This window comes from Ichthyophthirius multifiliis (genome assembly GCF_000220395.1).
Source record: "Ichthyophthirius multifiliis unplaced genomic scaffold scaff_1120509250845, whole genome shotgun sequence".
Classification (NCBI taxonomy): Eukaryota; Ciliophora; class Oligohymenophorea; order Hymenostomatida; genus Ichthyophthirius; species Ichthyophthirius multifiliis.
In genome coordinates this window covers 172,225-198,045 of record NW_004086444.1, presented here as the reverse complement: position 1 = coordinate 198,045, position 25,821 = coordinate 172,225, and the positions used below count along the sequence as shown (strand labels likewise).

Here is a 25,821-nt window from a genome sequence, read left to right as displayed (position 1 = left end):
AAAATATAAAATGTAATAAAAAAAAATATTAAAATATGAAAAAAATATTACAAAAGTAATAATTAAAAAATCAAATGAATAAAATATATATATAAATATATATAAATATATATAAATATATATATATATTTATATTTATATATATATATAATTACATATACAATTAAATAAAAATTAATAAAAATTATAAATAACGGCAATAAATATATATAATCATAATTAAATCAAATGTTTAACAGCCGTCAAAGCTATAATCCTAATGATGTTTTATCATCAAATAAAAATATAATATTATCTGGTACTTTCAATAACCCTTAAAATTAAGTCTAATCTCCTGATACTTAGCGTTTAAACAATCTTCTATCCTACAATTAATCAATAAATGAATCAAAACACACCATTAATAATAATAATTTAAACTAAGCTGATTTATGGAAAAGTAGATGTAATGAATTAGAATCATGTTTATGTTAGGCTAATTCTGATTTAGAACTTGCAAATTTTCGAGCTAGAAAATCTTTTGAATTGGAATCAAAAGTAGAAAATATATTAAAATAGAACGCTGTAATATGCTCTGAAAAAGAGATTTTATAGAAATAATTAGACTAGAAAAAAGCTGAGATTGATTTGTGGAAACAAAAATATGAATCATAAATGAATAATGTTGTTTCTTTGAAATAAAATTACGAATTAGAACTCAAAAGACTATTATAAGAAAATACTAGAGTAAAAGATGAACTTAAATAGGCTGAAATTGACAAAGTAAGACTTATTGAGGAGAAGAAATTTCGATTATATACTGAATTTCATGAAAAAAATGAAACTTAAAAAAAATAGCATGCTTAAAATATAGAGCTTTATGAAGAATAGTTAAAAAAATTAAGAAATATAGTTGAAGATAGGGAAAAGGAAATTTCTTTATTATAATCTTAAGTTTCTAAAGTTAAATATGATGGAAATTCTTAATAAAATCGCATATGTGAAGACCGAGAAAGACTTAAAATGAAAATATCAGAATTAGAAGTTTAATCTTAGTAAGAATTGGAAAATTTAAGGTCGAAACTCGATAATTAAACAGGTCAATAGCTCGATTTGTTGAAAAAATTACATGATAATGAACTAGAAGTGATGGGTGGGGAAGTTAATAAATTGAGGAATTTATTAGGTGTAAAGACTAGAGAAATAGAGGCCTTGATAAATTAAAATAGAGGACAAAAGGCAAACTTTGAGGAGGAAAACTAACTTTTAAGGGAGGAAATTTAGGCTTTTAAAGATAGAATTGTAGATAATAATGATTTTGCGAATATGCAAATATAGGAAATAAAAGAATAATTATCAAACTAGAATTCTTAAGACATTTAAGGACTAAAATATCACCATGAGAATTAAATTGAAGCTTTAAACAATCAAATTGAGAGTTTAAAGAAGATAATTTAAGATAAATAAAGCGAGATAGAAAATTAAATTAGGGAAAAAATGCTATAGAGAGATAATTATAATCTTGAATTATCTAGACTATGTGAAGATATTGAAAACTGGAAAAACAAATTCGATAATTTATAAAAAGAGAAATAAAAATAATCGGAAGAATGTTAATAAAAATATAATTTGTTGAATTTAAACAAGAATGAATTCACAAGTTAATAATAAAATTAAATTAAATATTTAGAATAAGAAGTAGAAAATCTCTAAAAACTTTCAAATATTAAAAATTAAGAAATAGATTCCATTAGAGCTCAAAATATGTAAAATGTACTTGATTTATAGTAAGATTTAGATAATAGAAATTAAGAAGTTGATAGTTTGTAGAAAAATCTGACAAATCTTAAAAATGAAAGGGATATTACTGTAGAAGATTTAAAGCTTAAAATATAAGTTTTAAATACTAATTCTAATGAATAGAAAAAAAAATTAGAAACTGCAATTAAATATTTAGAATCGGATATTTAAAAATTAAAAGGTTTATTTATATAAATGTTTATATATATATAAAAAAATTATTATTATTAAAGAAATTATTGAGTTGAAAGAAAAAGAAGTATATAATTTACATAAATAAAGGGATAATTTAGAAAGAGAAATTAAGAAAATAAATAATGAAAATTCTAGTTAAGCTAATCATGTTTTGAAGTTAGAAAGATTAAAAGCTTAAGAATTGGAGGATTAGAGAATTAAATTAGAAAAAATTAATAATTATACTATTGAATAAATTAAGATTTCTCATTAAAATTAAATTAATATTATGAATGGGGAAATTGAAGACCTGAAAAATATGTGTGCGTTAAAAAATGCTGAAATTAATGAACTAATCAATAAATATGAAAAAATTGAAGGGGCTATGATAGAATATAAATTTAATGCAGAAAAAGCTAAAGATTATTAAAATTAATGTAGGGAAATTGGAAACGATATTATGAATAATAAAAGTACTTATGAAACTTATTCAAAGGTTAGAAATTCAAGGTATCCTTCTACATAAAATATTAAATGATTTTTTTTTATTATTATTAATTTTTTTATAAATAAAATTATTTATCTATATATATAATTTTTATATTTTCATATATTTAAATTATTTATTCTCAAAAAATTTACTAAATTTTATATCTTTTTAATATTCTTATTTTCTTTATATTAAATTTTTTTTTAATGTTTACAATAAAAATTTTTACATTTTTTATATTAATATTTTAACAAAAATATAATAAAATATATTCATAATAGATATTTTATGAATAATTGATAATATATATGTATATATATATATATAAAAATTTTACTGTTTATATAAATAATGGAAATATATTATTAATATAAATTTAATTTTTCTTAATAATCATTAATATCAATCAAATAATTTACTATTAAAAATTAAAATATTATTATGATATATATATTAATTATTTATATAATTATATTATAGTTATATATTTTTACATTATATTAATTGATTCTTTGATAATCGTAATTATTTCTACTAACTTAATCAAAATTTTAATCAGAAATAATTTTATAATTAGGAGGTAAATAAGTACCTACAAATCTCTAATATTTACTTGGTTATCCATTATATTACATTTTAAACCTAATCACCCAAATTATATTATTAAATAATTCGACTTTCATTTTATTAAATTACAGAAGGTTACTATTATTATTCATATTAATAGTTTTAAACAAATTATTAATTAGATAATTGAGAAATACTTGGTAATTATTACATAGGTTATTAAGATTATTATTATTATTATTATTATTATTATTATTAATAAACAATTTATGATGCTATTTATAATACTTTTTATTATGTTTGTTATTATTATAATCACTAAGGTAATGAAACTAATTTTATTTAAGAATTAGTCAAACATTATGTTTAAGGTTAAGCAGAATCATAATATAATTAATTTGTATTATTAGGATAAGCTAATTATTATTTAACATATTATTATGTTTGTTGTGTTTATTAATGTTATTATTATTATTATAATGTTTATTAGTATCCAAGTAATCTAATTTAAGAATTACTTAATTTTTATTATTAGTTTTATATTTATTATAACTAACAAGATTATTATTACTAAATAAGATTAATATCCTATTATTAGGGAAAAAAAATTTCTTATTATTTATTAAGTTGTTATTACTTTTATTAATAAGGAATGTTTTTAATTTATTAAATTCCTGTTGTTTAATAAATAGTTTAAGGATTTATTGTTAGTAGTGAATTAGATAATTATTATTATTATTATTATTATTATTATTATTATTATTATTATTATTATTATTATAGTTATGGTGTATAGACTAAATTTTCTTAATTTTAAATATTATATTCATAATAATTTTATTTATTCAAAGGATAATTAACCATCTCATAAGGTTAAAGATTTTTAACTTATACTTAAGGAATATATAATAATTATTATTATTATTATTATGTTTATTCAAATCCATTACTAATAAGTGCGTTATTATTATCAGTCATAACTTTTTTTACTATTATGTTTTTATTATATTATTACAAGGGTTTTTAAATATATTGAGATTATAATAATTAATTTTATTAATCATACTATATTTATTATTATTATTAAGGATTTTATTATACTATTTATTATTGTTGAAATTATTATACTTATTAATCATATTGGTTTTAAATACAATTAACTTATATATTTTCTCCTAAATATTATAATTTAATTATTACCTGTCCTGCTTCTTTTTCTTTTATATTTAAAGTATAACATAGTTCTTAATTTTACATTTATAAAGCTTATGTTATTGGTATTACAGCGACTCCTAAAAGTTAAGCTTAAGAACTCTATGGACTTTCCATAGCACTTATTCTTATTTCTAGGTTTTCTTCATTATTTCTGTATAATTTAAGTTAATCAGTCCAATTTGCTTCATATTTATTACCGGCCCATACTTATGTTCTTTTTATTTAATTTTATCCTAAACGTGCAACGCAAACAATGTAAGGATTAGCATTAATATTTTCAGGAGTTTAATATAAAATAGCTTTTAAAGGTTATACAATAAAATTAAAATTCATTATTAAATTATTTTTTAATATTTTTTTTATTAAATAATATATATTTATTATTTTTTACTTTTTTTCAAATGAAATTATGTATTTATTTAAAAATTGTAATTTAATAAAAATAAAATTTTTAAATTATTTACAAGAAATCATATTAATTAATTAATATTTTTTTATTATATTTATATTATTTGAAATTATTTAATAATTTTAAATATTATATATATTTTTAAATTAATTTTCATAAATATAAATCTAATTTTAAAATAATATTTAATATCTTAAAAATTTTAATTTATATTAAAAAAGTTAAAAAACCAATTAATTTAATATTTAATATTTTTAAAAATAATTAAATTATTAAAAAAACTAATAATTAATTTAATTAAATAAAATTGAATAATATATAAATATTTTGATTAAAAGAAAAATAAATATAAATATAAAAATAAAAATCAACTATAAAATATAAAAATTTATTAATTTTTATTTTAATAATTTATTAATTTTTATTTTTATAACAATTAATATTATTTTAATTATTTAGCCTACTTATAAATTAAACAAAAAAAATATATTACTATAATGAACATATAAAAATTTAAAATCAACTCAACTTTTAGTTTCATAAAAATAATATTTAAATAAAATTTTTAAAAACCAATATATATTATATTGTAAAGGCTTACGTTAAAAAATAAAGAAATCTCAAAACGAAAATGTTTTTGAAACTTTTAGGTAAAATATAATATAATAAATAGAAAATAATTAACAAGCAAACAAAAATAGTAAAAATAATAAATCTCTTTTAGAAAATAAACAATAAATATCATAATATTCTATAAATAAAGTAAGAATATATATTAAATCTAAATAATTAAAATTAATTTTCATATATTTTATTTAAATATATTTTTATCATTAAAAGAAAGATTAAAAAATTTTATAGTAAAATGAATGCAACTTTTCCTTTGGTGAATTTGATTTAAAAAAAAACTAAAATAAAATAAAAAATATAAATATTGTAAAAAATCGAAATAGTTAAAATCTTAATAGTATTTTAAGAAAATCTTTTTAAAATAATAAAGTTAATTAAAGTAAATTAAATTAATAATAATTAGAATAAAGCTTTAATAATAACAGATAAAAAAGCTATTCAAGTAAAAATAGTTAAAATAATATAAGAACAAAATAAAAATCATTAAATAATATATAGCCTTAAAATACTATTAAAATATTTTTTAATAAAAAACCAATAACTGAATAAACAAATGAAGATTAAAATAAAAATTAAAATATTGATTTCGAAGTAACGAAAAATCATATTGACAGTTAATTTAATTTTTAAAGCAAATAATAAAATATAAATACTAATAAAAACTTCTAAAGCATATTTAATAGTGTTTTTAAAATAAAAAAAAACACATAAACCAAAAAATTATCAAAAAAATTATCATAAGAAGTGTTGATAGATTAAATAATTTTAAAAATAAAATTAAAAAATGTTACTGTAAAACAAAAAATTTATAATTTTATAAAAAAGATATAAAAAGAGAATAAAATTGATAGATGAGAAGAAAAAACCTCCTTTATTTGTGTATTATATTTGCACATCAATAATTGGGCTTTTTTGTAAAACAAACGAATTAAATTGTGATTAATTTTTTTTAACAAAAATAGTATTAATATATATATATATATATATATATATATATATATATATTATTTATATTTATATTTTTATTTAATTTATATTTAAAATTTATTTTAAAAGGAATATGATTGGCCTTTTATTCTTTAGTTTTTTAGAAATCCTTAAATATTAATATAATTATTTGGTAAAACAAAAATTTTAATTAAACAAGGAAAGATTAACTAAGCAAACATTAATTACATTCATAATTTACTTTAAAAAGCTTATGATTTTTTATTATCTTAATCTTTTTAGAATTAATTTGAACTTGAAACTAATAAATTAGTTTTTTAATAAAGTTAATCATATATTTCTAATGTTTTAATTTTTGCTGATTATCTTTAATAGGTTTGTAATTATTTTTATCAAGCCTCTTCATGTAATATACCATTCAATCAAGTTTCTTTTTAATCTTTAAATCAAATGAATTTAATTAAAAAACTAGAAGATAATAATGAAAATTAAATTTCTATATAATCTTAAAATCCATATAAATTAAACTCTGAGAAAAATTGCTTTAGTTAAAACAGTTCTTAAAACAAAAATAATAATTCTTTTTTTGTGAAAAAAATTATTGATTAAAAATAAAACACTAAGAAAATAACTAAAAGTATTGGAAATTTAAAAGAAAATTCTTTAAATATTTAATAGTTTAAATAAATAGATGTAATTGAAAAAAAGAGAGCTTTAACTTAAAACCTATTATAAACAAATAAATAAATCAATACTTTATAATTTGTTAATAAAAAAATTGAACATTAATTAACTAAAAGAGATAAAATTTTAGGATAAATAAAATAATTTAATGAATTAATTAGCGAAATTTAATTTCAAAAGACATAAGATAGTATACTTAAAAACTATATAAATAATAAATAATATGAAGAAAAAAAATTAATTAAAGAATAATCTTTAGAAAGACACTAAATGATTAGAGAATATAAATAAAAATAAAACCTTTAATAATTAAAAGAATAAACAAATAGTTAGTTTACTTTTGTAAAATTAAAAATTATAAAAAAATATATATAATATTTATTAACCATATAATTGTTTTTATTTATACAAAAAAAAAAAGTACATAGAAAATAAGCATAAACAAGTTTTAGAAAAGAAAAAAAGTTTATAAGAAAAATAATATATTTTTGATAGAAAATAGGATTATGAAGACATAAAAAACTTTAAAAAATAATTATAAAATTAAGAAATATAACAATTAGTAAATATATATATTTTTTTATAAATAATATAATTTTATATGTTAATTAGAAAACTGAAATGTATAATTAATAGATTCTAAATACTGAATATGAGTTAAGAAAAAGTATTGAACGTAAAAATTAGCTTTAAAAAAGTTTAAATTTTAATTTAAGTATAATCAATTAATCTTGAGTATGAAATAAATATACTTTTATAGTTTATTGGAAAAAATATAAGCTTTATAAAATTGTATTGATTTTATTATGAAAAAATAATAATATTTATTTATCTTTTAGTTTTAATAATAAAGCATTTAATTCATTATTTTATAAATATAGTATTATTATTAATTTTATAATTTAAAAAAAATAAAAAATTGTTAATAAATTGTTATTTTTTACTTATTTATAAAAAATAATTTTTAAATTAATTTTTTAAATTATTTCAAATTAAAAATAATCTAACTTTTTAATTAGAGTGCCTTATTTCATTTTTAATAGCAATAGATTAATAAGCTTTAAAACAAACCAAAAAGTAAAATAAAATACATTAATTTAAAAATATTTTCGATATTTAAAAATAAAAAATATAACATACATAAAATAAAGATTAATAAATAGTTAATAAAAATTTAATATTAATAAAAAATAAAAATATGAAAAAATAAAATTTTAAATCTACTCTTCCAAACTTAAAAACATAAACCCATAATGAAACAAAAAGCATAAATAAAAAAATATAAAGCCCAAATAAAAAAAACAAATAATTAATTTAGAATAAAAATATAAAAAATAAATAACTGATTCTACATAAAATAAAAATAGTAAATTAGATTCATTATTAAATTAACCTAACTTTGTTGTAATTGCAGCTCCTGAAGACAATAATTCAATAAGTTAAGAAAACTAAAGTTTTTATCCATTTTAATCTATATTAAAGAACCATTCTATCTGGTAAAAATTTACAAAAGTAAATAAATATGAACAAAATTAGAAAGATTTACTATGGTAATAACTTTTATTTAATAAATCCTAATAATCTTAGCTTAATAATAATATATCTACTTTATAATCAAAATCTTATGATAGAATGCTCACAAGTTATAATTCTAACTAAAAAAAGATTAATCTTCCTTAAATAAGAATAAAAATGCATGATATAATATCCATTATACAAAAGGAAGGTTAAAAAAATAACCTTTATTAAGAAACTTAATTACAAAATTCTTAATTTAATAAAAAAGATGAAGAAGATGAAAATAAAGAATCTACTGAAAATTAACTTTTTAATATTAAATTATTTTACTATAAAGTTTTAGATGAATAATGGAGACCTTAAACAAGAGAATTTCCAAGTCTTACTTTAGTTAATACTGTAAGGAAATTAATTTTATTTTTTATTTTTTTGTAAAACCATAAAAAACTATTATTATTTATAGTATTTATATCTATATGGTGGGAGAGGAAATGAAATATTTAATTAGCTATGTGTTTTAGATTTTTAAACTTGGTAATGGACAAATATATAAAATATACCTTAATTATCAGAAGGTAGATATGGACATACAGCGAATACGTATATATAATTTATATTAATTATTTAAACAAAAATATAAATATTAAGATATAAGAAAAGCATAATTATATTTGGAGGAGAAAAAACATTTAATATACATATGAAATAAAGAATGTGTTTTAATGATATTTAAATTTTAGATTTATTATCATAAAATTGGACATAATTGAAAACATATGGAGATGCAATAGAAAATCGTCGAAACCATTCGGCATGTATTATTGGGAAATTTTTTTTTATATATGGAGGTATTAATAGTTATAATAAGCATTTATCTGATATTGTTACTGTTAATTTGGAAAGTTTCAAATCTAATAGTTTACAAATCGAAGGAAACGAATAAAAAGGTTTAGCCTTTCATTAAATGTCTGTTATTTTTAAGGGAGAAGTTAAATTAGATAACCCTTATTATTAATTAGATATTAAGAAAATAAAAGATAAGAGATTAAGGAGAATAAAGGAAGAAGGAATTTATATTTTTGGAGGACTTTAATAAAATGGGGAATGTACAAACCAATTAAGAATCATAAAATTAGGATAAAAACCTTTAAAATGGCTTTTTCCGGATACAAAAGGAGTCGCACCTTTACCCAGATATTCACATTGTTAACATTATTATGAAGAATTAAATATTTTAGTTATTTATGGAGGTAAAAATGATAATAGTAATAGACTTTATAGGAATCAAATTTCAATTTAAAGTGGAATCATTTCTGATTTGAATATTCTTAATATAGAAAATCTGAATTGGATAAAAGTAGAGATTAATGGCTTAAAAAATATACAAAAATGTGCTTTTGGTTCTTGTTTAGTTCAGTCAAAAATAATAATATTTGGAGGTTATTCTGATTAAGGTTTTTCTAATGCGGATTTATATGTAATTGAATTAGATTAATCTAAAAATAGAAAAATATTTAAAGAAATTGCTACTTAATAGGATTCGACTTTACATAATAATTATGTTATGGCATATAATCTTTAAAATAGTATATTTATTTATAAATTATATATTTATATATATAATTTTTTTATTAAAAAGATTTATTAATTGATGCTTTTTATATAAATATTGAAAGCAAATAAATATAAAGAAATGTTTAAAATTATGAAAATCAAACGATAGTTGATATAAATGGTTAAATATTGTCAGGAATTAAAACTTATTAACCTGTACCTTCCAAAAAAAAATATGTTTTAATTAAACAAATAATTAAAATGGTAATTAAAAAAATACTAGATGATAGAGTGTAAATAATAATAATATCTTATTATATAAATATATATTTATATATATATATATTTTAATTATATTCATTTTTTAATTATTTTCTATTTTTTTATAGTTTTCTAGAAATTCTATTTAGACAATAAATTTCATTTGATTTAAAAAAATAAAATTTCTAAAGAAATTATTTTGTTAAATTGTATATTAAATAAATGATTTATTATATTATTTTTAATAAAAAATTAAAGCAAATTTTTATTTATAAATATAAAATTAAAAAAAACCAAAAAAAATTAACATTAAAAATAAATAATCTTTTAATCAAAGAAAATTATTTTAATAAAAATACAAATATCTTAAAACTTTAATAGATAAATAATATAGAATTTTTTAAAAGAAATTTTTTCAATATAATACAGCAGAAGGGTCCCAGCAAGTATGATAATTCTAATTCATATCATCTAATTTTTACATATCTTCTTAACTAATTTCGAAATCAAAAATATTTAAATTTTCTTATATATATTTAGGAGTTTTTGATTTTGGAATAATTACAAAATTATGCTAAATTGCCCATCTAAGTAAAATTTAAGGAACAGTTTTTTTATATTTTAAACTCAAATTTACAATAAATTGATTTTTAATCACTTTTTCATCCTATCTTGCTAAAGAACTATATGCTTCAATTATTATATTATTATCTTCACAAAATTTAATAAGTTATTTATCATAACATAAAGGATGTATTTCAAATTAATTAACTTCAGGTTTAACATCACTATTTTCAAACAAATGCTATAAATGATTAATATTAAAATTACTAACTCCTATATGCTTTGCTACACCTTAATTAATATAAAAAATATTTAAATTTATATTTATATTTATATTTATATTTATATTTATATTTATATTTATATATATATATAAATATATATATATTTATATATTTAAAATTATATATTTATTTTTATATAATTATTAATTTATTTTTAAATTTTTTTTTATTTTAAATACCTTTATTTTTTAAATCTATCAAACTTTTCCATGATTCTAATCTTATTTAAGCTATTTTAGGATCATCTAATTTATATTTACTTACTCCAGGCCAATGAATCAAAACTAAATCTAAATAAGAAACATTTAGCCTTTTTAATATCTATTCAACTGCATTTAAAGAATTTTGTGTACCTTATTCTGCCGGTGATATTTTAGACGTTATAAATAAATTTTCTCTTTAGATATTTAATTGTTTATCATTTATTATTAAATTTATTTCTTATTCGTTTTTGTATATACTTGCGGTATCTATATGATTATAACCTAATTTTAGCGCTTCAAATATGGCTTATTTACAGTTATTTCCTTGTAATTAATATGTACCAAATCCTACTTAAGGGATTGAACCTCTATTGTTTTAAAAATTTATTTTAGGAATTTAAATTTATTCCATTTTTATATATATTTATGTTTTTATTATACTTTTAAAAATTTACATATATGATTATAAAAAAAATAAAAAATATTATATTTAATTAAATAATATAAAATATATTTTATAAAATAAAATATTTATATATTAATTAATAAGAATTTATAATAGCATAAATATATATAAAAAATAATTAAAATATGTTTTTATGGAAAATATAAAATAAATATTTAAATAAAATATTAAATAAAATATATATATATATATATATTATATTTTATATATATTATATACTTAAAAATTTTATCTTTTTTAAATTTATTTAAAATATTAATTTTTAAATTTTTTTTATAAATATTTATTAAAATTTTGTTATTATATTTTTATTAAACCATTAACAATCATTTATTAATTCAACTGTACACTATATTAACTTTATTATATATTTTACACTAATTTTGTTTTTTTTATATTTTATATATATATTTTAAATATTATATATATACTTTTTATTGCCTAATTTATTTAGCTATATATAATTTATATAATATTTTTTATTAACTTTAAAAAAATTTTAAGTTTATACAATAATAAGGGAAATACATATTCTTATATTTTTATTTTTATTCAAATTTTTATTTATTTAATTACATAATTTATATTTATAATTTTATTTATATTTTTTTTATTTTTTTTTATATTCTTTAATTTTTAAATGTTTAATGAATTAACAAAAGTATATTTTATCAATTTATAATAGAATATAATATAATATTTTTAATGTATTATTTTTTATGGTTATAATAAAAATTTTAAGAATTTATTTATAAGCAGTTTAAATAATAATTAAGTAATTATTTATTTTATGAATTTCTTTAATTTCATTATATTAAGTAAATATTTTATAAACTTAATTATACAAATGTGTAAAGTAAAAAAAGTTAAGTTATTATAATGATATTTTTTAAAATGAATGTCATTTAATAAATTTTAAGAATAAAAAATAATTTATTAGGAAATATAAATAATAAAAATAGGTTTAGATTGAAAATTTATTATATCTAAATAGTTTTTGGTGAAAAAACAAATATAAATAATAAGAATAAAAATAAAATATTAAATATATTTAACTATTTTTTATTTAAAATATGAGATAATAATTAAATACTAATAGCAATATAAAATTTAATATATATAATTTTTTTAAAATTATATTTATTATGTCTTTTTATTTACATGCATATATATTATATTTAATAATAATATTTTTTATAATTAATTTAAGTATTTTTATTTTTAAAATTTTCAATATATCTATTAATTTTATAAAAATATTAATTAAAATTTATATATTAAAAATTATATGTATAAATAAAAAAAAAATTAATTTTCCTTTTATATATTTATTATATATATAAAATAATAGATATTTTATTAATATTTTAATTTTTTTCAAAAATATTTAAAAAATATACTTAAAAAATAAAATAATTTATAATTATTAAAATAAAAAAAAATACGATTTATTTTTAAAATATACAAATATAAAAATAAAACAAAATTAAAAAAAAAATACTCAAAATAAAAAATGGCCGAAACCGCTTCAAAGAATTAATCTTCTTCAAGAAATGGAGATATGTAAAATCGTTCAGAAAAGACAAACGATATTCGTCAAACTAATATATAAGCAGCTAAAGGTAAAATAATATTTACAATAAAAAAAAGAAATACAAAAATAAAATTAATTTTTTTACTTAATTTAAAAATAAAATAAATAGCTGTAGCAAATGTAATCAGAACAAGCTTAGGTCCCAAAGGTATGGACAAGATGATATAAGACGCAAAAGTAAATAATAAAAACAAAAAATATATTTATATATAAAATTGAATAAATTAATAAAAAATTAAGGGAAGAGTCTTAATCACAAATGACGGTGCAACAATTCTCAAACAAATGGACGTTATTCATCCTACTGCTAAAATGGTAAATAACAAATAATTAAAAACAAATTAAAAAAAAAAAAGCTTGTCGAAATTTCCAAAGCTCAAGATATAGAAGCTGGAGATGGCACAACTTCTGTAGTTGTAATTGCTGGAGCTTTATTGAATGCTTGTGAGGGTTTATTAGAAAAGGGAATACACCCAACTACTATATCTGAAGGTTTCTAAATTGCTTTAGACCAAGCCTTACAGGTAATCAAGGGAATGTAAAAAACAGTCGACTTAAAGGACCGTGAATCATTAATAACATGTGTTAACACAGCTTTATCTTCTAAAATTATTTCTGGTAATTCCGCTTAATTAAGTCCTATTGCAGTTGATGCAGTTCTTAAAATAATTGACCCATCAAAAGATACAAATGCTGACCTTAGAGATATAAAATTAGTAAAAAAACTAGGAGGAACAATAGAAGATACCGAACTTATTGAAGGTTTAGTTTTTACAAACTAAAAACCGTCATAATCAGCAGGAGGCCCCACTAGAATAAAAGATGCTAAAATAGCACTATTATAATTCTGCTTAAGTGCTCCAAAAACAGACGTAGAAAATTCTATTGTAGTAAAAGATTATACTGCAATGGATAGAATTCTTAAAGAAGAAAGAAAATATATAGCGAATCTAGTATCCAAAATCGTAAAATCAGGTGCTAATGTACTTTTAATCTAAAAAAGTATATTAAGAGATTCTACAAATGACCTTTCTTTACATTTCTTAGCAAAAAAAGGAATTATGGTTGTTAAAGATATTGAAAGAGAAGATGTTGAATTTATAACAAAAGTAATTAAAAAATATAAAATAATTTATAAAATAAAATTAAAAAAAAAATATAGACTATTGGATGCATACCAGTTGCCCATATAGATCATCTTACAGATAATAAATTGGGAAGAGCAAATCTTTGTGAAGATGTTAAATTAGAAGATGATTCTAGATTATTAAAAATTACGGGAGTTTAAGCTAAAGCTAATACTGTAACTATTTTAGTTCGTGGATCAAATACATTAGTATAATTATATAAAAAAATATATAAAATATAAACATATATAAATATACATATATAAATATATAAATATATAAATATATACATATATACATATATACATATATACATATATACATATATACATATATACTTATATACATATATATATTTTATTTATATTATACATATAATTATTTATAATTTTTTTAAAATATACATTTTTTAATTTATTTAATATTTTTTTTTATTTATTTATTTTTATTAGGTTATTGACGAAGCTGAAAGAAGTTTACATGATGCTCTTTGCGTAGTTAGAGCATTAGTTAAAAACAGAGGATTAATTCCTGGAGGAGGCGCACCTGAAGTTGAAATTTCTTAATAGTTAGCTGTTGCTTCTAGATAAATGAAAGGTGTAAACTAGAGAATTGTTAAAGCTTTTGCTGATGCTTTAGAGGTTATTCCCTATACTTTGGCTGAAAATGCAGGTTTAAATCCAATTAATGTTGTTACTGAATTGAGAAATAAACACGCTTTAGGTTACAAATATGCAGGTATTTCAATTAAGAAAGGACATATTAATGATGACATTGTTACTGAAAATGTACTATAACCTGCTTTGGTAACTATATCAGCTCTTACTTTAGCTACTGAATGTGTCAGAATGATTCTTAAAATTGATGATTTGGTAATTTATTATTAATATTAATATTTTTATTTATTAGATAATAAAATAAGGTATTTTCTGCTAGATGAAGAATATTTCTAATAATTTAAAACTTTTATATTTTTTTTTTATATTTAAAGTTTAAATAAATATTAATTAGTTCATTTTATTAAATAAAAAAAATATAACATTTTTAAAAAATTTATTTGCTATTTTTTAGAAGTATATAATTAATATTTCATTATAAAAATAAAATATTATATACAAATTTAAATATTATATATATATATAAATATAATTATATTTAAATATTTATAATTATATTAAATTTTTTTAATTAAATTTTTTTTTATATGACAATTTTATTTTAATTAAATTTATATTAATATATATTTTTAAATATTTTTATTTAAAAACTTTTATTAAAATAATATATATTTTTTATATAAAATATATTTTTTTTATATATATAAATATTATTTTATTTCTTTTTTTAATTAAAAAATTTATTTTTATTTTTTAAAAAAAATTAATTTTTATATATATTTATTAAATTACAATTTTATATGTATTTTAGATTTGTATTTATGTTTTTTATTTAAATTAAAATAAAATAAAAAATCAATTTTAAGGTTATATAAATTTTATTTAAAAAAAATATAAAAGAAATCCATTTAATCAATAATCCTCTTACTTAATTAAGAATTTTTATTTTCTTTTTAAATGTATTTATTTAATATTAAGATGATAAGATAATTATAAATAATAATAACTACTTTATTATCATTAAAGGCAGTTTGTCCGAGTGGTTAAGGAGGGCGACTTAAGATCGTCTGGACCTAGTCCGCGTGGGTTCAAATCCCACAGCTGCCAATTTTTTTTATTTTTATAAGAAAATAAATAGTATTTATCGCTTAAAATTAAATTAACTTGTTAAAAAAATATATTTAAAAGAAAATTATATAAGCATTATAATTTTTATATTTTAAATATAATTTTTTTCAAATATATATAGGAAGAAATAATACTAAATTTAAACTTTATAAATTTAATTAGTAATAAATAAATTTATAATAAAAATATTATTAATATATATATACATATATAAAATGAAATGAAATTAATTTTATATTTTTTTAAAAAAATATATATAAATATTTAAAAATTTTTTTTTACAAAATTTTTAAAATAATCAAAATTTATTAATAAATAAATTAATAATTATACAAATAAATGATTTTTGACTAACTCAAACAAGATTTAAATAAGGATGATATATATGATATATAGACTGACAAATTCAGATTAAATAAACTAGATTAATACATAAATAAAATAAATGAAGATAATGAGTATTAAATTATTTTATTAATAAGAAAAATAATAAATATAAATATATTATAATTTTTAAATAAAATATTTATATTTTTAAATATAGCGATGTTTACAATTAATATTGTGAAATTATAACTGACATTTTAACAAATGAGTAATCTTCAATGATTTTAAAATTAAATACAATTTATGTAAGAATATTTTTATTTTTTTCAATTTTTATTAATTATAAACCAACAAAAATTAATATTTTTCTTATTTAAAATATAAATTAGTTCTTAAGTTAATGCTTATTATAAGGACGTATAAAATTTTTAGAATATTTTTAAGACCATTTTTTAATATAAATTTTATCTTAATGGGCAATATAAAATTCTAAAAATAAAACAGAAGATAGAGTTGGATAGTTATTTTTTAGTTAAAATCCAAGTAAAAATAAAAATAAAAATTAAATAAAAATTAATAAATAATACTAGATTTCGATTAAATGAAATTCGGAAATATTTTCATTAAAATATTAATAGAGACTTTATATATATTATCTCAAACATATATATTTAAATAAAATAAAGAAAAATCAGAATACTCCTTGATATTCGACTAATTAAAATAACATAAATGTTATCTTCCTTTAGAAAAAATGTATTTTATATAAAATGAATACATAACTAAATTTAAATAAAATATTTAATAATAACTTTAACAAATACAAATGCTTTAAAATTCTAATACAAATAGAAAAAAGAGTCTTTTTTAAAAAGCTTTTAATAATTCTAATGTGTCTTAAAATAGTAATTATAAAGAAAATAAAAATAGTAGCAATAATATTACCCCTTTTGAAAATAAAAGGAAAGATAGCATTTCTTTACTGAGTGAAAAGTAAAGTATTTTTAAAAATAACAGTGAAGAATCAACTATATCTAAAGATAATGGAAACTCAGGAGCTAAAGGAAATAAATTTTTAAAAGCAATAGATTAAATGGTTGAATAAGAAAAAATTAAAGTTGATAAACGCAATTCGGTTAGATCTTCTAGTGATATTGAAAGGGCGTCTTCTTTATCTCGTTTAGATAATTTAAAATGCAAGGCTAGTATTTATAAAGGAGTTTAAAAAGTAAATATGTTATTACTTATTTATATTTAACAAAATAAAATATTAAAATTTTTAAGTAATCTGGAATAGAAAGTCAATAAGAAGAAATTTAAAAAAAGAATCTTGATTTGCAAATGAAAGATTAGGAAATTAATATGCTAAAATAAGCACTTAGCTAATAAAATAAATAAATATAAGAAAATAATAAAACAATTTAACATTTAGAAAAGGAATTGTAAAAATAATAATAAAATATATAAAATTTAATAAGTGAAAAATAATAAAAATAAAACACTAATTAATAAAATACAGAAGAATAAAATTTTATTCAAAAATAAAATAAAGAATTTCTATAATAAATAAAGTATTTTGAGAAAAAAATATAAGAGTATTAAGAAAAAGAAAACTAAAATATAATACAAATAGAATAAAATAAAGAATTAAATAATACTGAATTAAATAAAATTAAAACTGAAAAAGTATATAAAATTATTTTTATAAAAATTATTAATATATATATAAATATTTAAGTAAAAATTAGAATCAGATATTAAATATTAAGTTTAAGAAATTTAATTTTTGAATACTTAAAAATCTTAATTAGAAAAAGAAGTTGCATTTCTAAATAATAAAATAAATAGTTTAGAAAAAGAAAAAAAATAGTTAAAAATAATAGTGGAAATTAGAAAGAAATTGAATAAAAAACTGAAGAATTAAAAAAAAATTTCGAAAATGAAAAAGAATTTTTAAATTAAAAAAATCTTTAGTTTTAATAAAATGAATAATTATTTAAAAAAGAAATTAAAAATTTGCATGAAAAAATAAATAATTTAAATTAAGAACATGAACATTAACTATAAAATTTAAATTCAAAAATATAAGAATTAAATTAATAAAATCAAAAAATTACTTAGTAAATTAAATAAAATTAATAAACCATTACAAAAATATAGTAGGAAAATTAATAATATTAAGAAGAAATTATTAAAATGTAAGTCTAAAATACTGAAATTTAAAATTAATAACACATTTAAAAAGTTAATTTTTAAAATACTAATTAATTAAATACAGAAGAATAAAATTTGATTCAAAAATAAAATAAGGAGTTTCTGTAATAAATAAAACATTTTGAAATAAAAATATAAGAGTATTAAGAAAAAGAAAACTAAAATTTAAAATAAATAAAGGAATTAGAATTAATAATATAATTAAATAATACAGAATTTAATAAAATTAAAACTGAAAAAGTATATAAAATATTTTATAATAATTATTAATATATATATATTTAAGTTAAAATTAGATTAAGACATTAAATTTTAGGATTAGGAAATTTAATTTACGAACACTTAAAAGTCTTAATTAGAAAAAGAAGTTGAATTTCTAAAAAATAAAATAAATAGTTTAGAAAAAGAAAAAAAATTAGTTAAAAATAATAATGGAAATTAGAAAGAAATCGAATTAAAAACTGAAGAATTACATAAAAATTTTGAATATGAAAAAGAATTTTTAAATTAAAAATTTAACAGTTTTAATAAAACGAATAATTATTAAAAAAAGAAATTAAGAATTTGCAAGAAAAAATAAATAATTTAAATTAGGAAAATGAAAATTAACTATAAAATTTAAATTCAAAAATATAAGAATAAATTTAATAAATTCAAAAAATTACTTAGTTAAATAAATAAAATCAATAAACCATTATAAAAATATAGTAAGAAAATTAATAATATTAAGAAGAAATTTTTAAAACGAAGGCTTAAAATTCTTAAAATTCTGAAATTTAAAAATTAAATTAATAAATTTAAAAACTTAATATTGAATTAGAAAAAACTAAAAGAATAAATAAGAATAAGAAAATAGTGAAACAAGACTTTAAAATCTTATAAAATAATATGAAGAATAAATCATATAATTTAAAGATGATTATAAAAAATAATAACAAGAGAATAATATAAAAGATATTAATTAAATAAAAAAAGAAAATGAAAATTTATAAAAAATAAATTAATAATTAATATAAAGAATAAATTAAATGTTTGGAGAAGAAAATTCCTTAGTCTCTTTTTGTAAATTAAATTTTATATTTAAATTAATAATTATTTTACATTTAAAAAATAAGATAATTTATTAGAAAAAAATACTCCAAGATCAAAAAGAAATTTTATTAAAAATTTAAACGATATAGAAAATGATGAAAATCAATTTTCTCCTTCAAATTATAGAAATTTAAATAATAAAAAAGGTATAAAAAAAATAAAAAAAAATATTTAAATATTTAAAAGATGATTCTATAATGGGAGAAAGTAATTTAAAACAAAAAAGTAAAGAATAAAAAAGACAATCAAAAAAAAATGGCATAAAATTATCTGAATTAGCATAAATATAAAGTAAATACTTAAATAGAACAATATAAGATAATTATAATGACTAGTCATTATAAAGAATGAGAAATAATAAAAATTTAGAAAGAACAAACTAATCAATATAAAATAAATAAAATATAAGTATATATATAAATATATAATATATATATATATATATATATATATTTTTTAAATATTGTTTTTATTATTTATAGATTATAAAACAATTCCATTAAAAAAATAAAAAAATCTTTATAATAATGAAAGTGTTGCTTTAATATTTCCCTTTTAAAATCCATTAGAATATTTAGAAAAGAAAACCTTTAGAGAACCCAAAGGAAAAATAATTAAATTTAATGAATATTTATTTGAAAATTTATACTTAAATTAAAATAGTATTCCTTTGAAATTTAGAAAATCTTGTGTGAAAAATAATTACCCACTATATGAAAACGAATAGATTTAAATTGGAATTGCAACAAATGTTGTTAATAAATAATATGAGAATACATTTTTATTGCATGTTTCTATATATTTTTTTAATAAATCTATAACTCCTATATATAATCTATCTATTAATATCTAAGAATCAAACAATGTTGCTATAACTTTAAAAGAACCTGAAAATTTCGAATAAGTTTTAAATCCTAATACATAAATTAAATTAAATATTACAATTAAGTTTACACAAATACCTTATTAAATTTTAAAGGCTAATATCTTATACAAGTATTTCTTTTTATAAATATTAAAAGCAATATTTTTAATTTTATTTTTATAGATTTTAATAAGAAGTTAATTAAAGTTAATTCTGTATACCAAATACTATAAATAAATATTTCTAAAGCATTAAAATTTAATAAAAATAATTTAAATATTTATGGAAATTAAATAAAAATAATATTATTAGAAGCGAACAAATATATATAGATGAACAAATAGCCAAAAGCGCAAATGATTTTATTAATTTATTTTAAGGTTTAATATAAATAAATTAAGAATAATAAAGTTAATATGCATTTGGTCTTAATTAAATTAAACTTGGGGGTTAATTTATTTTAAAAGATATAACATTTTTAATGAAAATATATTTTTATCCAAATTAATAATGTATTATTTCTATAGTTTTATTAGATTAAATAATAAATGATTTATTTTAAGGAATATTAGAATTTATTATATAAACATTATAAATGGTACTATAAATAGAATGAATATATAATTAATTAAACAAATAAATATAATATAAGTTAATTTTTATTTTATAAATAAAAAATTATTTTACAATATACAATAAATTATTATTTTATTTTTAAAACAATTGTTTAAATTTGAAATAATAAGATTTTATATATTTGAAAATTATAAATATAATAATTTATATTTATATTTATTTTTATTTAGATTTTATATAATTGGTTATTTAAAAATATATTAATAATAATAAATAAATTTATAGATATATCCTATAAATAAAGAAAAAAATAAAAATAAATTTAAATTTATAAAGACTAAAAAAATAAAAATCAAAATAAAAAATAAAAATAATTTAATAATTTTTATTTTATAGTCATATAAAAAAATAAATGTGTATGCAATAAATATATTTCATAAAATAAAAATAATTAAATTTTGTTATATTTTATATAACTTTATTTATTAATATAATTTTTATATATTAGTAATATTAATTTCATTATATATTTTATTTCATTTATATTCTAATTATTAAAAAATATTGTGTTTCAAATTATTTTTAGTTTTAGTTTTATCAGCTTTTTTATTATAAATTTTAGTAATATTAAGTAATGTTACATAATTAATTATAAGCTTCGTCATTTTATTGAGCCCAGTCTAAGCTATATAAAGTAATTAAATTATTAACTAAGTAATTATCATTTTTTTTGTTAGAGATCATTTTTTTTTAGAATTAGCTAAAGATGTAAAATTATTATTAATTATCATTAATATTAGAAAAACTATCGATTTGTTTCATTTTTTCATAACATCTATTATATGATAATTTCTAATGATTCAACTAGAATGTAGTTATAATTTCTTCAAGTTATTGAAAACTTATCTCTTCATCCAATTTCAAAGTAGGTAATTTCTATAAAGTAATGTTTTTCACTTAATTAAATTCTTAGTTGTAAACTTCTATAAAATGATTGTAACGTTCAATTGGGTTTTTAACAATTTATTATATAACTGAAGGATATAAAGATTTTATTAAATTTTGATTTATTTCAGAGTCGAATACATAATATTTAATATTAAGTTTTATTTAAGACATTTATTTTTTTAATTGAATGAAAATTACAAAATAAAATTAATAATATAATATTATAAATATGAATTTAAAAATTATAAAAGATATAAAAATATTTTAAGAATGGGATAGATGAAGTGGATAAAAAATAATATTTATAATTATTATTTAATAATACATATTAATTATATTGAGTATTTAAAATTTTATTGTTTCTATTTAATTACGTAATTATATAAAACATGAATTATTGAAATATTTGATATTTATTCGGTGTATTTATAATTTAAAAATATAAAAAAAATTAATTATTTTTTTAATATAATTTTTTATTTTCTTTTTAAATTATATAATGTTTAATTTTTGCCAGTTTATTTGATAAATAGATATTCATTAAAATTATTTAAAATATATATTTAAATTAAAATTTGGAGAAAGTAAAATATAAATTTTTTTTATATATTTATATTATTTAGAAATAATACTAAAAATTTAATTAATTTAGTAACAAAAAAAAAAACATAGAATTAATATTTTTATTCGAAATAAAAAATATATTATAATTATTTTTAATATTATAATTAAAAATACATATTTTTTTTATTTAATATTTTATAAAAAAGGTAAATATATTTTTATAAGAAATTATATTAAAAAATAATTCATTCATCATTATTTAAATTAATTTATTTCTAATTTAAATTAATTAGTTTATTGTATTAATCATCCGCATTTTTATATCTTTCAAACTTCTCAATATTGTTTTATGAATTTAAAGGTTCAAGCAGTATATTGTTTTTATTAATCTGACTATTATTTAATTTAGTTTATATGAATTAATATTATTATTAATTTTATAATTATTATTATTTAATTAATTTTTATTAATTAATTAATAATTATTGTTACTTTTTTTCATTTTATGAATTCCCTATTTTATTTTAAGAATTTATTTATTAATTATTTATTTGTTTTTTTCCTTTTTAAGAAATATTATTATTATTTTATTTTGATACATTATACTTCGCATATCCAGATTTTGTACCACTTTTATTTATAATTATGTTTTACTTTACCCTATTATTTAATAGCATTTATACTTTCTGGTTTTAATTTTTGCTCACTTTATTACTTTAAATTATTCTTTGTGATTAATTTATTTAGTTTTATTATTTTTCATAATGCTATATTGCTAATCTTAATGCTGTATTTTTTGCTAATTTTTTAAGTTATTAGATTCTATTATTATATGATCCTAATAAAGTATTATAAGTACTATTAGATGGTAATTTTATAATATCCCCTTTATAAATTAAATCAAAACCACCTATTTATTCTTCCTATCCTGTTAACCTTATTTTATTATTATTTTATTTAAAATCAAAAACTTTTAATTTTTTAATTACACTTTTTCTAAATCTATTATTGTAAAAGTATCATCTAAAATTCCTTATTTTAATTCTGAATCTTATTAAGTATTAGCAGTCATAGAAGGACTTTAATTTTTTTATTTAAAAATACAATAATATTACCTTGAATTAATTTCTAAAAGCCAAGGTTTTAAACTTGAATCTAAAATAATATCGAATCCATATAATTCAAAGCATCTTTTATCATTAACAATAACTTTTTAAACAGCAAGCATTGATTTAATTATAATATTTTAAACTTAAAAAAACGCATAATCTACTTTTTCTTATCCATATCTTATTTTTATAAATATATGATTAGAAAATAAAATTTTATAATTATAAAAAGAAAAAAATACTTAGATATTAAAAAAAGTTTAAGTTTTTATAAAAGCCATTTTCCTCCCAGTTTTTTATCATAATTATCTGAATTTTTCTAAATTGCTACATTTGTTAAATGAACATCTATTATATTTATTAAACATATATATATAAAAAAAAATTATGTTATAAATAAACCTCAATAATATATTATAAAAAATCATATAAATTTTTATTTTACAAACATTGTTAATATCATCTAAATCATATCTATGATGTGTAAATCTAGCAAAACCAGTTCTATATAAATATATTGTTAAAGGTTAATAAGAGGTACATAATGCGTAAATTCGCATATCGAATTTCTTACCACCAATTAATAATGGATCACTTATATATTTTTAAACTACATAAGGATCAGCCTATAAATAATTTATATATTGCTTTTTATATATTTTACTGAGGGATTATCAGGATTGTATTTATATTAATTTTTCCAAGATGAAATATCTTTAATATTTCTAAAAATAAAAATACCTTTACCTTAAGATTTTCCAATCTATAAAGATTATAAAATAACATATATATAAATATATAAAATATATATATATATTTATATATTTTTTTATATTTTTTTATATTTTTTATTATATATTCTTTTTATATTTTTTATACTGGTTTCATTATCCATAATTATTTAGATTCACTTATTTAATTTACTTTTTTAAATTCTTCACAAAAAATAGAATATTCGCATGGAAGTTAATATGTCAGAGGTGTAAAATTATATCTTCATTTTTTTTTTATTTATTATTATTTTTTTTAATAAAATTTACGTTAATGATTCTTCAATTTTACCTTCTTTTTCTAAAACTTTTTTATATTTTTTTATATTTTTTGTCATTAAATCTTTTCTTGTTAACTTTTTAATTAAATTAAATTAATAAAATTAATTATAAAGAAGTATATTAACTTCATAATGATTTCTAAAATGATTAACTTTTTATTAATTTAATAAATTTAAATGTTCTAGTACTTCTACTATAAATTCTTTTTCTGTCCAATTAATATCCCATTCATCATTATCTCCTTCTTTCCATTATCTTTTTTTCATAGCTTCTAAAATACAGTTTTTGAAACTTGTTTTAAACTTAATCTATGAACTTATTATATAAAAAAATGCTTGATATAAAATTAAATTATTTATAAAATTGAATTCTTAATAAAATAAATAAAAATGAATTTTTAATTTAAAATTTTGATTCTAATTAATGTTTTTTATTTATATAAAATTCGCTTGCATTATTTATATTCATATTTTTATGTACGGCTAAATTGGAAAGTGATCTTTTTTTATGTATTTTCTAAAATATTCAGACATTAAAATATCTTTAGTAAAAATTATTTTATATAAAAATATTATTAAGTTATTAAAAATAAATTATTTATTTTATTATTAATATATTATATTTTTTTATGATTATTTTATTTAATATAAATTAACTCGTTAACTTTTAAAAATATCAAATTAAATTAATTTTAATAAAAAATAAATATATATTTAAATGATAAATAAATATATATATAAATAAATAAATATTTTATATATTATTTTGTAAACTTAATCTTATTATAACATTTATTTTTATATATAAATATATTAGTTATTTAAATAAAATCATATATTTTTTATACTTTTTATTATAAATA

General features: G+C 15.6%; 6 protein-coding genes and 1 non-coding gene across 7 annotated transcripts, besides 69 other annotated features; 4 read left to right on the top strand and 3 right to left on the bottom strand. All coding sequences in view use genetic code 6, as the record gives it.

Annotated features, from left to right (window-relative positions):
* Positions 1-32: part of a microsatellite that runs on past the window's edge.
* Positions 1-42: part of a microsatellite that runs on past the window's edge.
* A 41-nt stretch (positions 43-83) lies between these two features.
* Positions 84-150: a microsatellite.
* A 21-nt stretch (positions 151-171) lies between these two features.
* On the top strand, positions 172-2,491 carry IMG5_100460 (tetrin c, putative; the record flags this gene model as incomplete). The annotated part of the gene is made up of 2 exons (XM_004035334.1): positions 172-1,960; positions 2,013-2,491. Coding segments are annotated over 2 exons (2,268 nt in total), but the record flags the coding sequence as incomplete, so codon positions are not given.
* A 4-nt stretch (positions 2,492-2,495) lies between these two features.
* Positions 2,496-2,555: a microsatellite.
* A 333-nt stretch (positions 2,556-2,888) lies between these two features.
* Positions 2,889-2,931: a microsatellite.
* Positions 2,932-3,234: 303 nt separating this feature from the next.
* Positions 3,235-3,268: a microsatellite.
* A 57-nt stretch (positions 3,269-3,325) lies between these two features.
* Positions 3,326-4,699, bottom strand: IMG5_100450 (hypothetical protein; the record flags this gene model as incomplete). The annotated part of the gene is made up of 4 exons (XM_004035333.1): positions 3,326-3,426; positions 3,529-3,598; positions 4,211-4,524; positions 4,690-4,699. The coding sequence occupies 4 exons, from the start codon at positions 4,697-4,699 to the stop codon at positions 3,326-3,328; spliced, it is 495 nt and encodes a 164-aa protein (XP_004035381.1).
* Positions 3,736-3,791: a microsatellite.
* Positions 4,700-4,725: 26 nt separating the features above from the next.
* Positions 4,726-4,783: a microsatellite.
* A 91-nt stretch (positions 4,784-4,874) lies between these two features.
* Positions 4,875-4,913: a microsatellite.
* Positions 4,914-4,967: 54 nt separating this feature from the next.
* Positions 4,968-5,022: a microsatellite.
* Positions 4,973-5,022: a microsatellite.
* Positions 5,020-5,067: a microsatellite.
* A 1,164-nt stretch (positions 5,068-6,231) lies between these two features.
* Positions 6,232-6,284: a microsatellite.
* Positions 6,255-6,303: a microsatellite.
* Positions 6,271-6,319: a microsatellite.
* A 2,099-nt stretch (positions 6,320-8,418) lies between these two features.
* On the top strand, positions 8,419-10,066 carry IMG5_100440 (kelch motif family protein, putative; the record flags this gene model as incomplete). Its single annotated transcript, XM_004035332.1, has 4 exons — positions 8,419-8,446; positions 8,683-8,813; positions 8,878-9,014; positions 10,054-10,066. The coding sequence occupies 4 exons, from the start codon at positions 8,419-8,421 to the stop codon at positions 10,064-10,066; spliced, it is 309 nt and encodes a 102-aa protein (XP_004035380.1).
* Positions 10,002-10,039: a microsatellite.
* Positions 10,067-10,282: 216 nt separating the features above from the next.
* Positions 10,283-10,316: a microsatellite.
* Positions 10,291-10,340: a microsatellite.
* Positions 10,314-10,352: a microsatellite.
* Positions 10,353-10,565: 213 nt separating this feature from the next.
* On the bottom strand, positions 10,566-12,913 carry IMG5_100430 (hypothetical protein; the record flags this gene model as incomplete). The annotated part of the gene is made up of 4 exons (XM_004035331.1): positions 10,566-11,084; positions 11,257-11,648; positions 12,178-12,200; positions 12,908-12,913. 4 exons carry the CDS (start codon positions 12,911-12,913, stop codon positions 10,645-10,647), a joined length of 861 nt encoding a protein of 286 aa, XP_004035379.1. The 3' UTR covers positions 10,566-10,644.
* Positions 11,102-11,215: a microsatellite.
* Positions 11,102-11,234: a microsatellite.
* Positions 11,102-11,239: a microsatellite.
* Positions 11,201-11,249: a microsatellite.
* Positions 11,746-11,810: a microsatellite.
* Positions 11,753-11,826: a microsatellite.
* Positions 11,884-11,926: a microsatellite.
* Positions 11,923-11,964: a microsatellite.
* Positions 11,981-12,030: a microsatellite.
* Positions 12,005-12,062: a microsatellite.
* Positions 12,135-12,184: a microsatellite.
* Positions 12,137-12,185: a microsatellite.
* Positions 12,272-12,362: a microsatellite.
* Positions 12,284-12,378: a microsatellite.
* Positions 12,327-12,384: a microsatellite.
* A 338-nt stretch (positions 12,914-13,251) lies between the features above and the next one.
* IMG5_100420 (hypothetical protein) lies at positions 13,252-15,521 on the top strand. The gene is made up of 7 exons (XM_004035330.1): positions 13,252-13,368; positions 13,450-13,517; positions 13,581-13,655; positions 13,697-14,449; positions 14,503-14,676; positions 14,920-15,339; positions 15,390-15,521. The coding sequence occupies exons 1-7, from the start codon at positions 13,260-13,262 to the stop codon at positions 15,405-15,407; spliced, it is 1,617 nt and encodes a 538-aa protein (XP_004035378.1). The 5' UTR covers positions 13,252-13,259; the 3' UTR covers positions 15,408-15,521.
* Positions 14,704-14,820: a microsatellite.
* A 49-nt stretch (positions 15,522-15,570) lies between the features above and the next one.
* Positions 15,571-15,647: a microsatellite.
* Positions 15,589-15,643: a microsatellite.
* Positions 15,612-15,663: a microsatellite.
* Positions 15,641-15,667: a microsatellite.
* Positions 15,641-15,702: a microsatellite.
* Positions 15,641-15,705: a microsatellite.
* Positions 15,647-15,697: a microsatellite.
* A 30-nt stretch (positions 15,706-15,735) lies between the features above and the next one.
* Positions 15,736-15,801: a microsatellite.
* Positions 15,746-15,790: a microsatellite.
* Positions 15,748-15,803: a microsatellite.
* Positions 15,799-15,858: a microsatellite.
* A 251-nt stretch (positions 15,859-16,109) lies between these two features.
* On the top strand, positions 16,110-16,191 carry IMG5_100410. The gene has a single exon. It is a non-coding gene; the product is annotated as a tRNA-Leu (tRNA).
* A 511-nt stretch (positions 16,192-16,702) lies between these two features.
* Positions 16,703-16,755: a microsatellite.
* A 328-nt stretch (positions 16,756-17,083) lies between these two features.
* Positions 17,084-17,116: a microsatellite.
* Positions 17,117-18,457: 1,341 nt separating this feature from the next.
* Positions 18,458-18,505: a microsatellite.
* Positions 18,506-19,517: 1,012 nt separating this feature from the next.
* Positions 19,518-19,562: a microsatellite.
* A 668-nt stretch (positions 19,563-20,230) lies between these two features.
* Positions 20,231-20,298: a microsatellite.
* Positions 20,232-20,298: a microsatellite.
* Positions 20,243-20,298: a microsatellite.
* Positions 20,255-20,298: a microsatellite.
* A 1,071-nt stretch (positions 20,299-21,369) lies between these two features.
* Positions 21,370-21,415: a microsatellite.
* A 350-nt stretch (positions 21,416-21,765) lies between these two features.
* Positions 21,766-21,818: a microsatellite.
* Positions 21,773-21,817: a microsatellite.
* A 1,225-nt stretch (positions 21,819-23,043) lies between the features above and the next one.
* IMG5_100400 (tubulin-tyrosine ligase family protein, putative) lies at positions 23,044-25,492 on the bottom strand (the record flags this gene model as incomplete). The annotated part of the gene is made up of 10 exons (XM_004035329.1): positions 23,044-23,734; positions 23,788-23,877; positions 23,914-24,087; positions 24,150-24,255; positions 24,353-24,533; positions 24,572-24,670; positions 24,787-24,901; positions 24,948-25,033; positions 25,085-25,274; positions 25,440-25,492. 10 exons carry the CDS (start codon positions 25,490-25,492, stop codon positions 23,044-23,046), a joined length of 1,785 nt encoding a protein of 594 aa, XP_004035377.1.
* Positions 23,216-23,278: a microsatellite.
* Positions 23,224-23,275: a microsatellite.
* Positions 24,672-24,724: a microsatellite.
* Positions 24,687-24,724: a microsatellite.
* Positions 24,714-24,782: a microsatellite.
* Positions 24,718-24,782: a microsatellite.
* Positions 24,986-25,010: a microsatellite.
* Positions 25,299-25,340: a microsatellite.
* Positions 25,493-25,512: 20 nt separating the features above from the next.
* Positions 25,513-25,594: a microsatellite.
* A 46-nt stretch (positions 25,595-25,640) lies between these two features.
* Positions 25,641-25,710: a microsatellite.
* Positions 25,661-25,702: a microsatellite.
* Positions 25,680-25,711: a microsatellite.
* Positions 25,712-25,821: the final 110 nt, after the last annotated feature.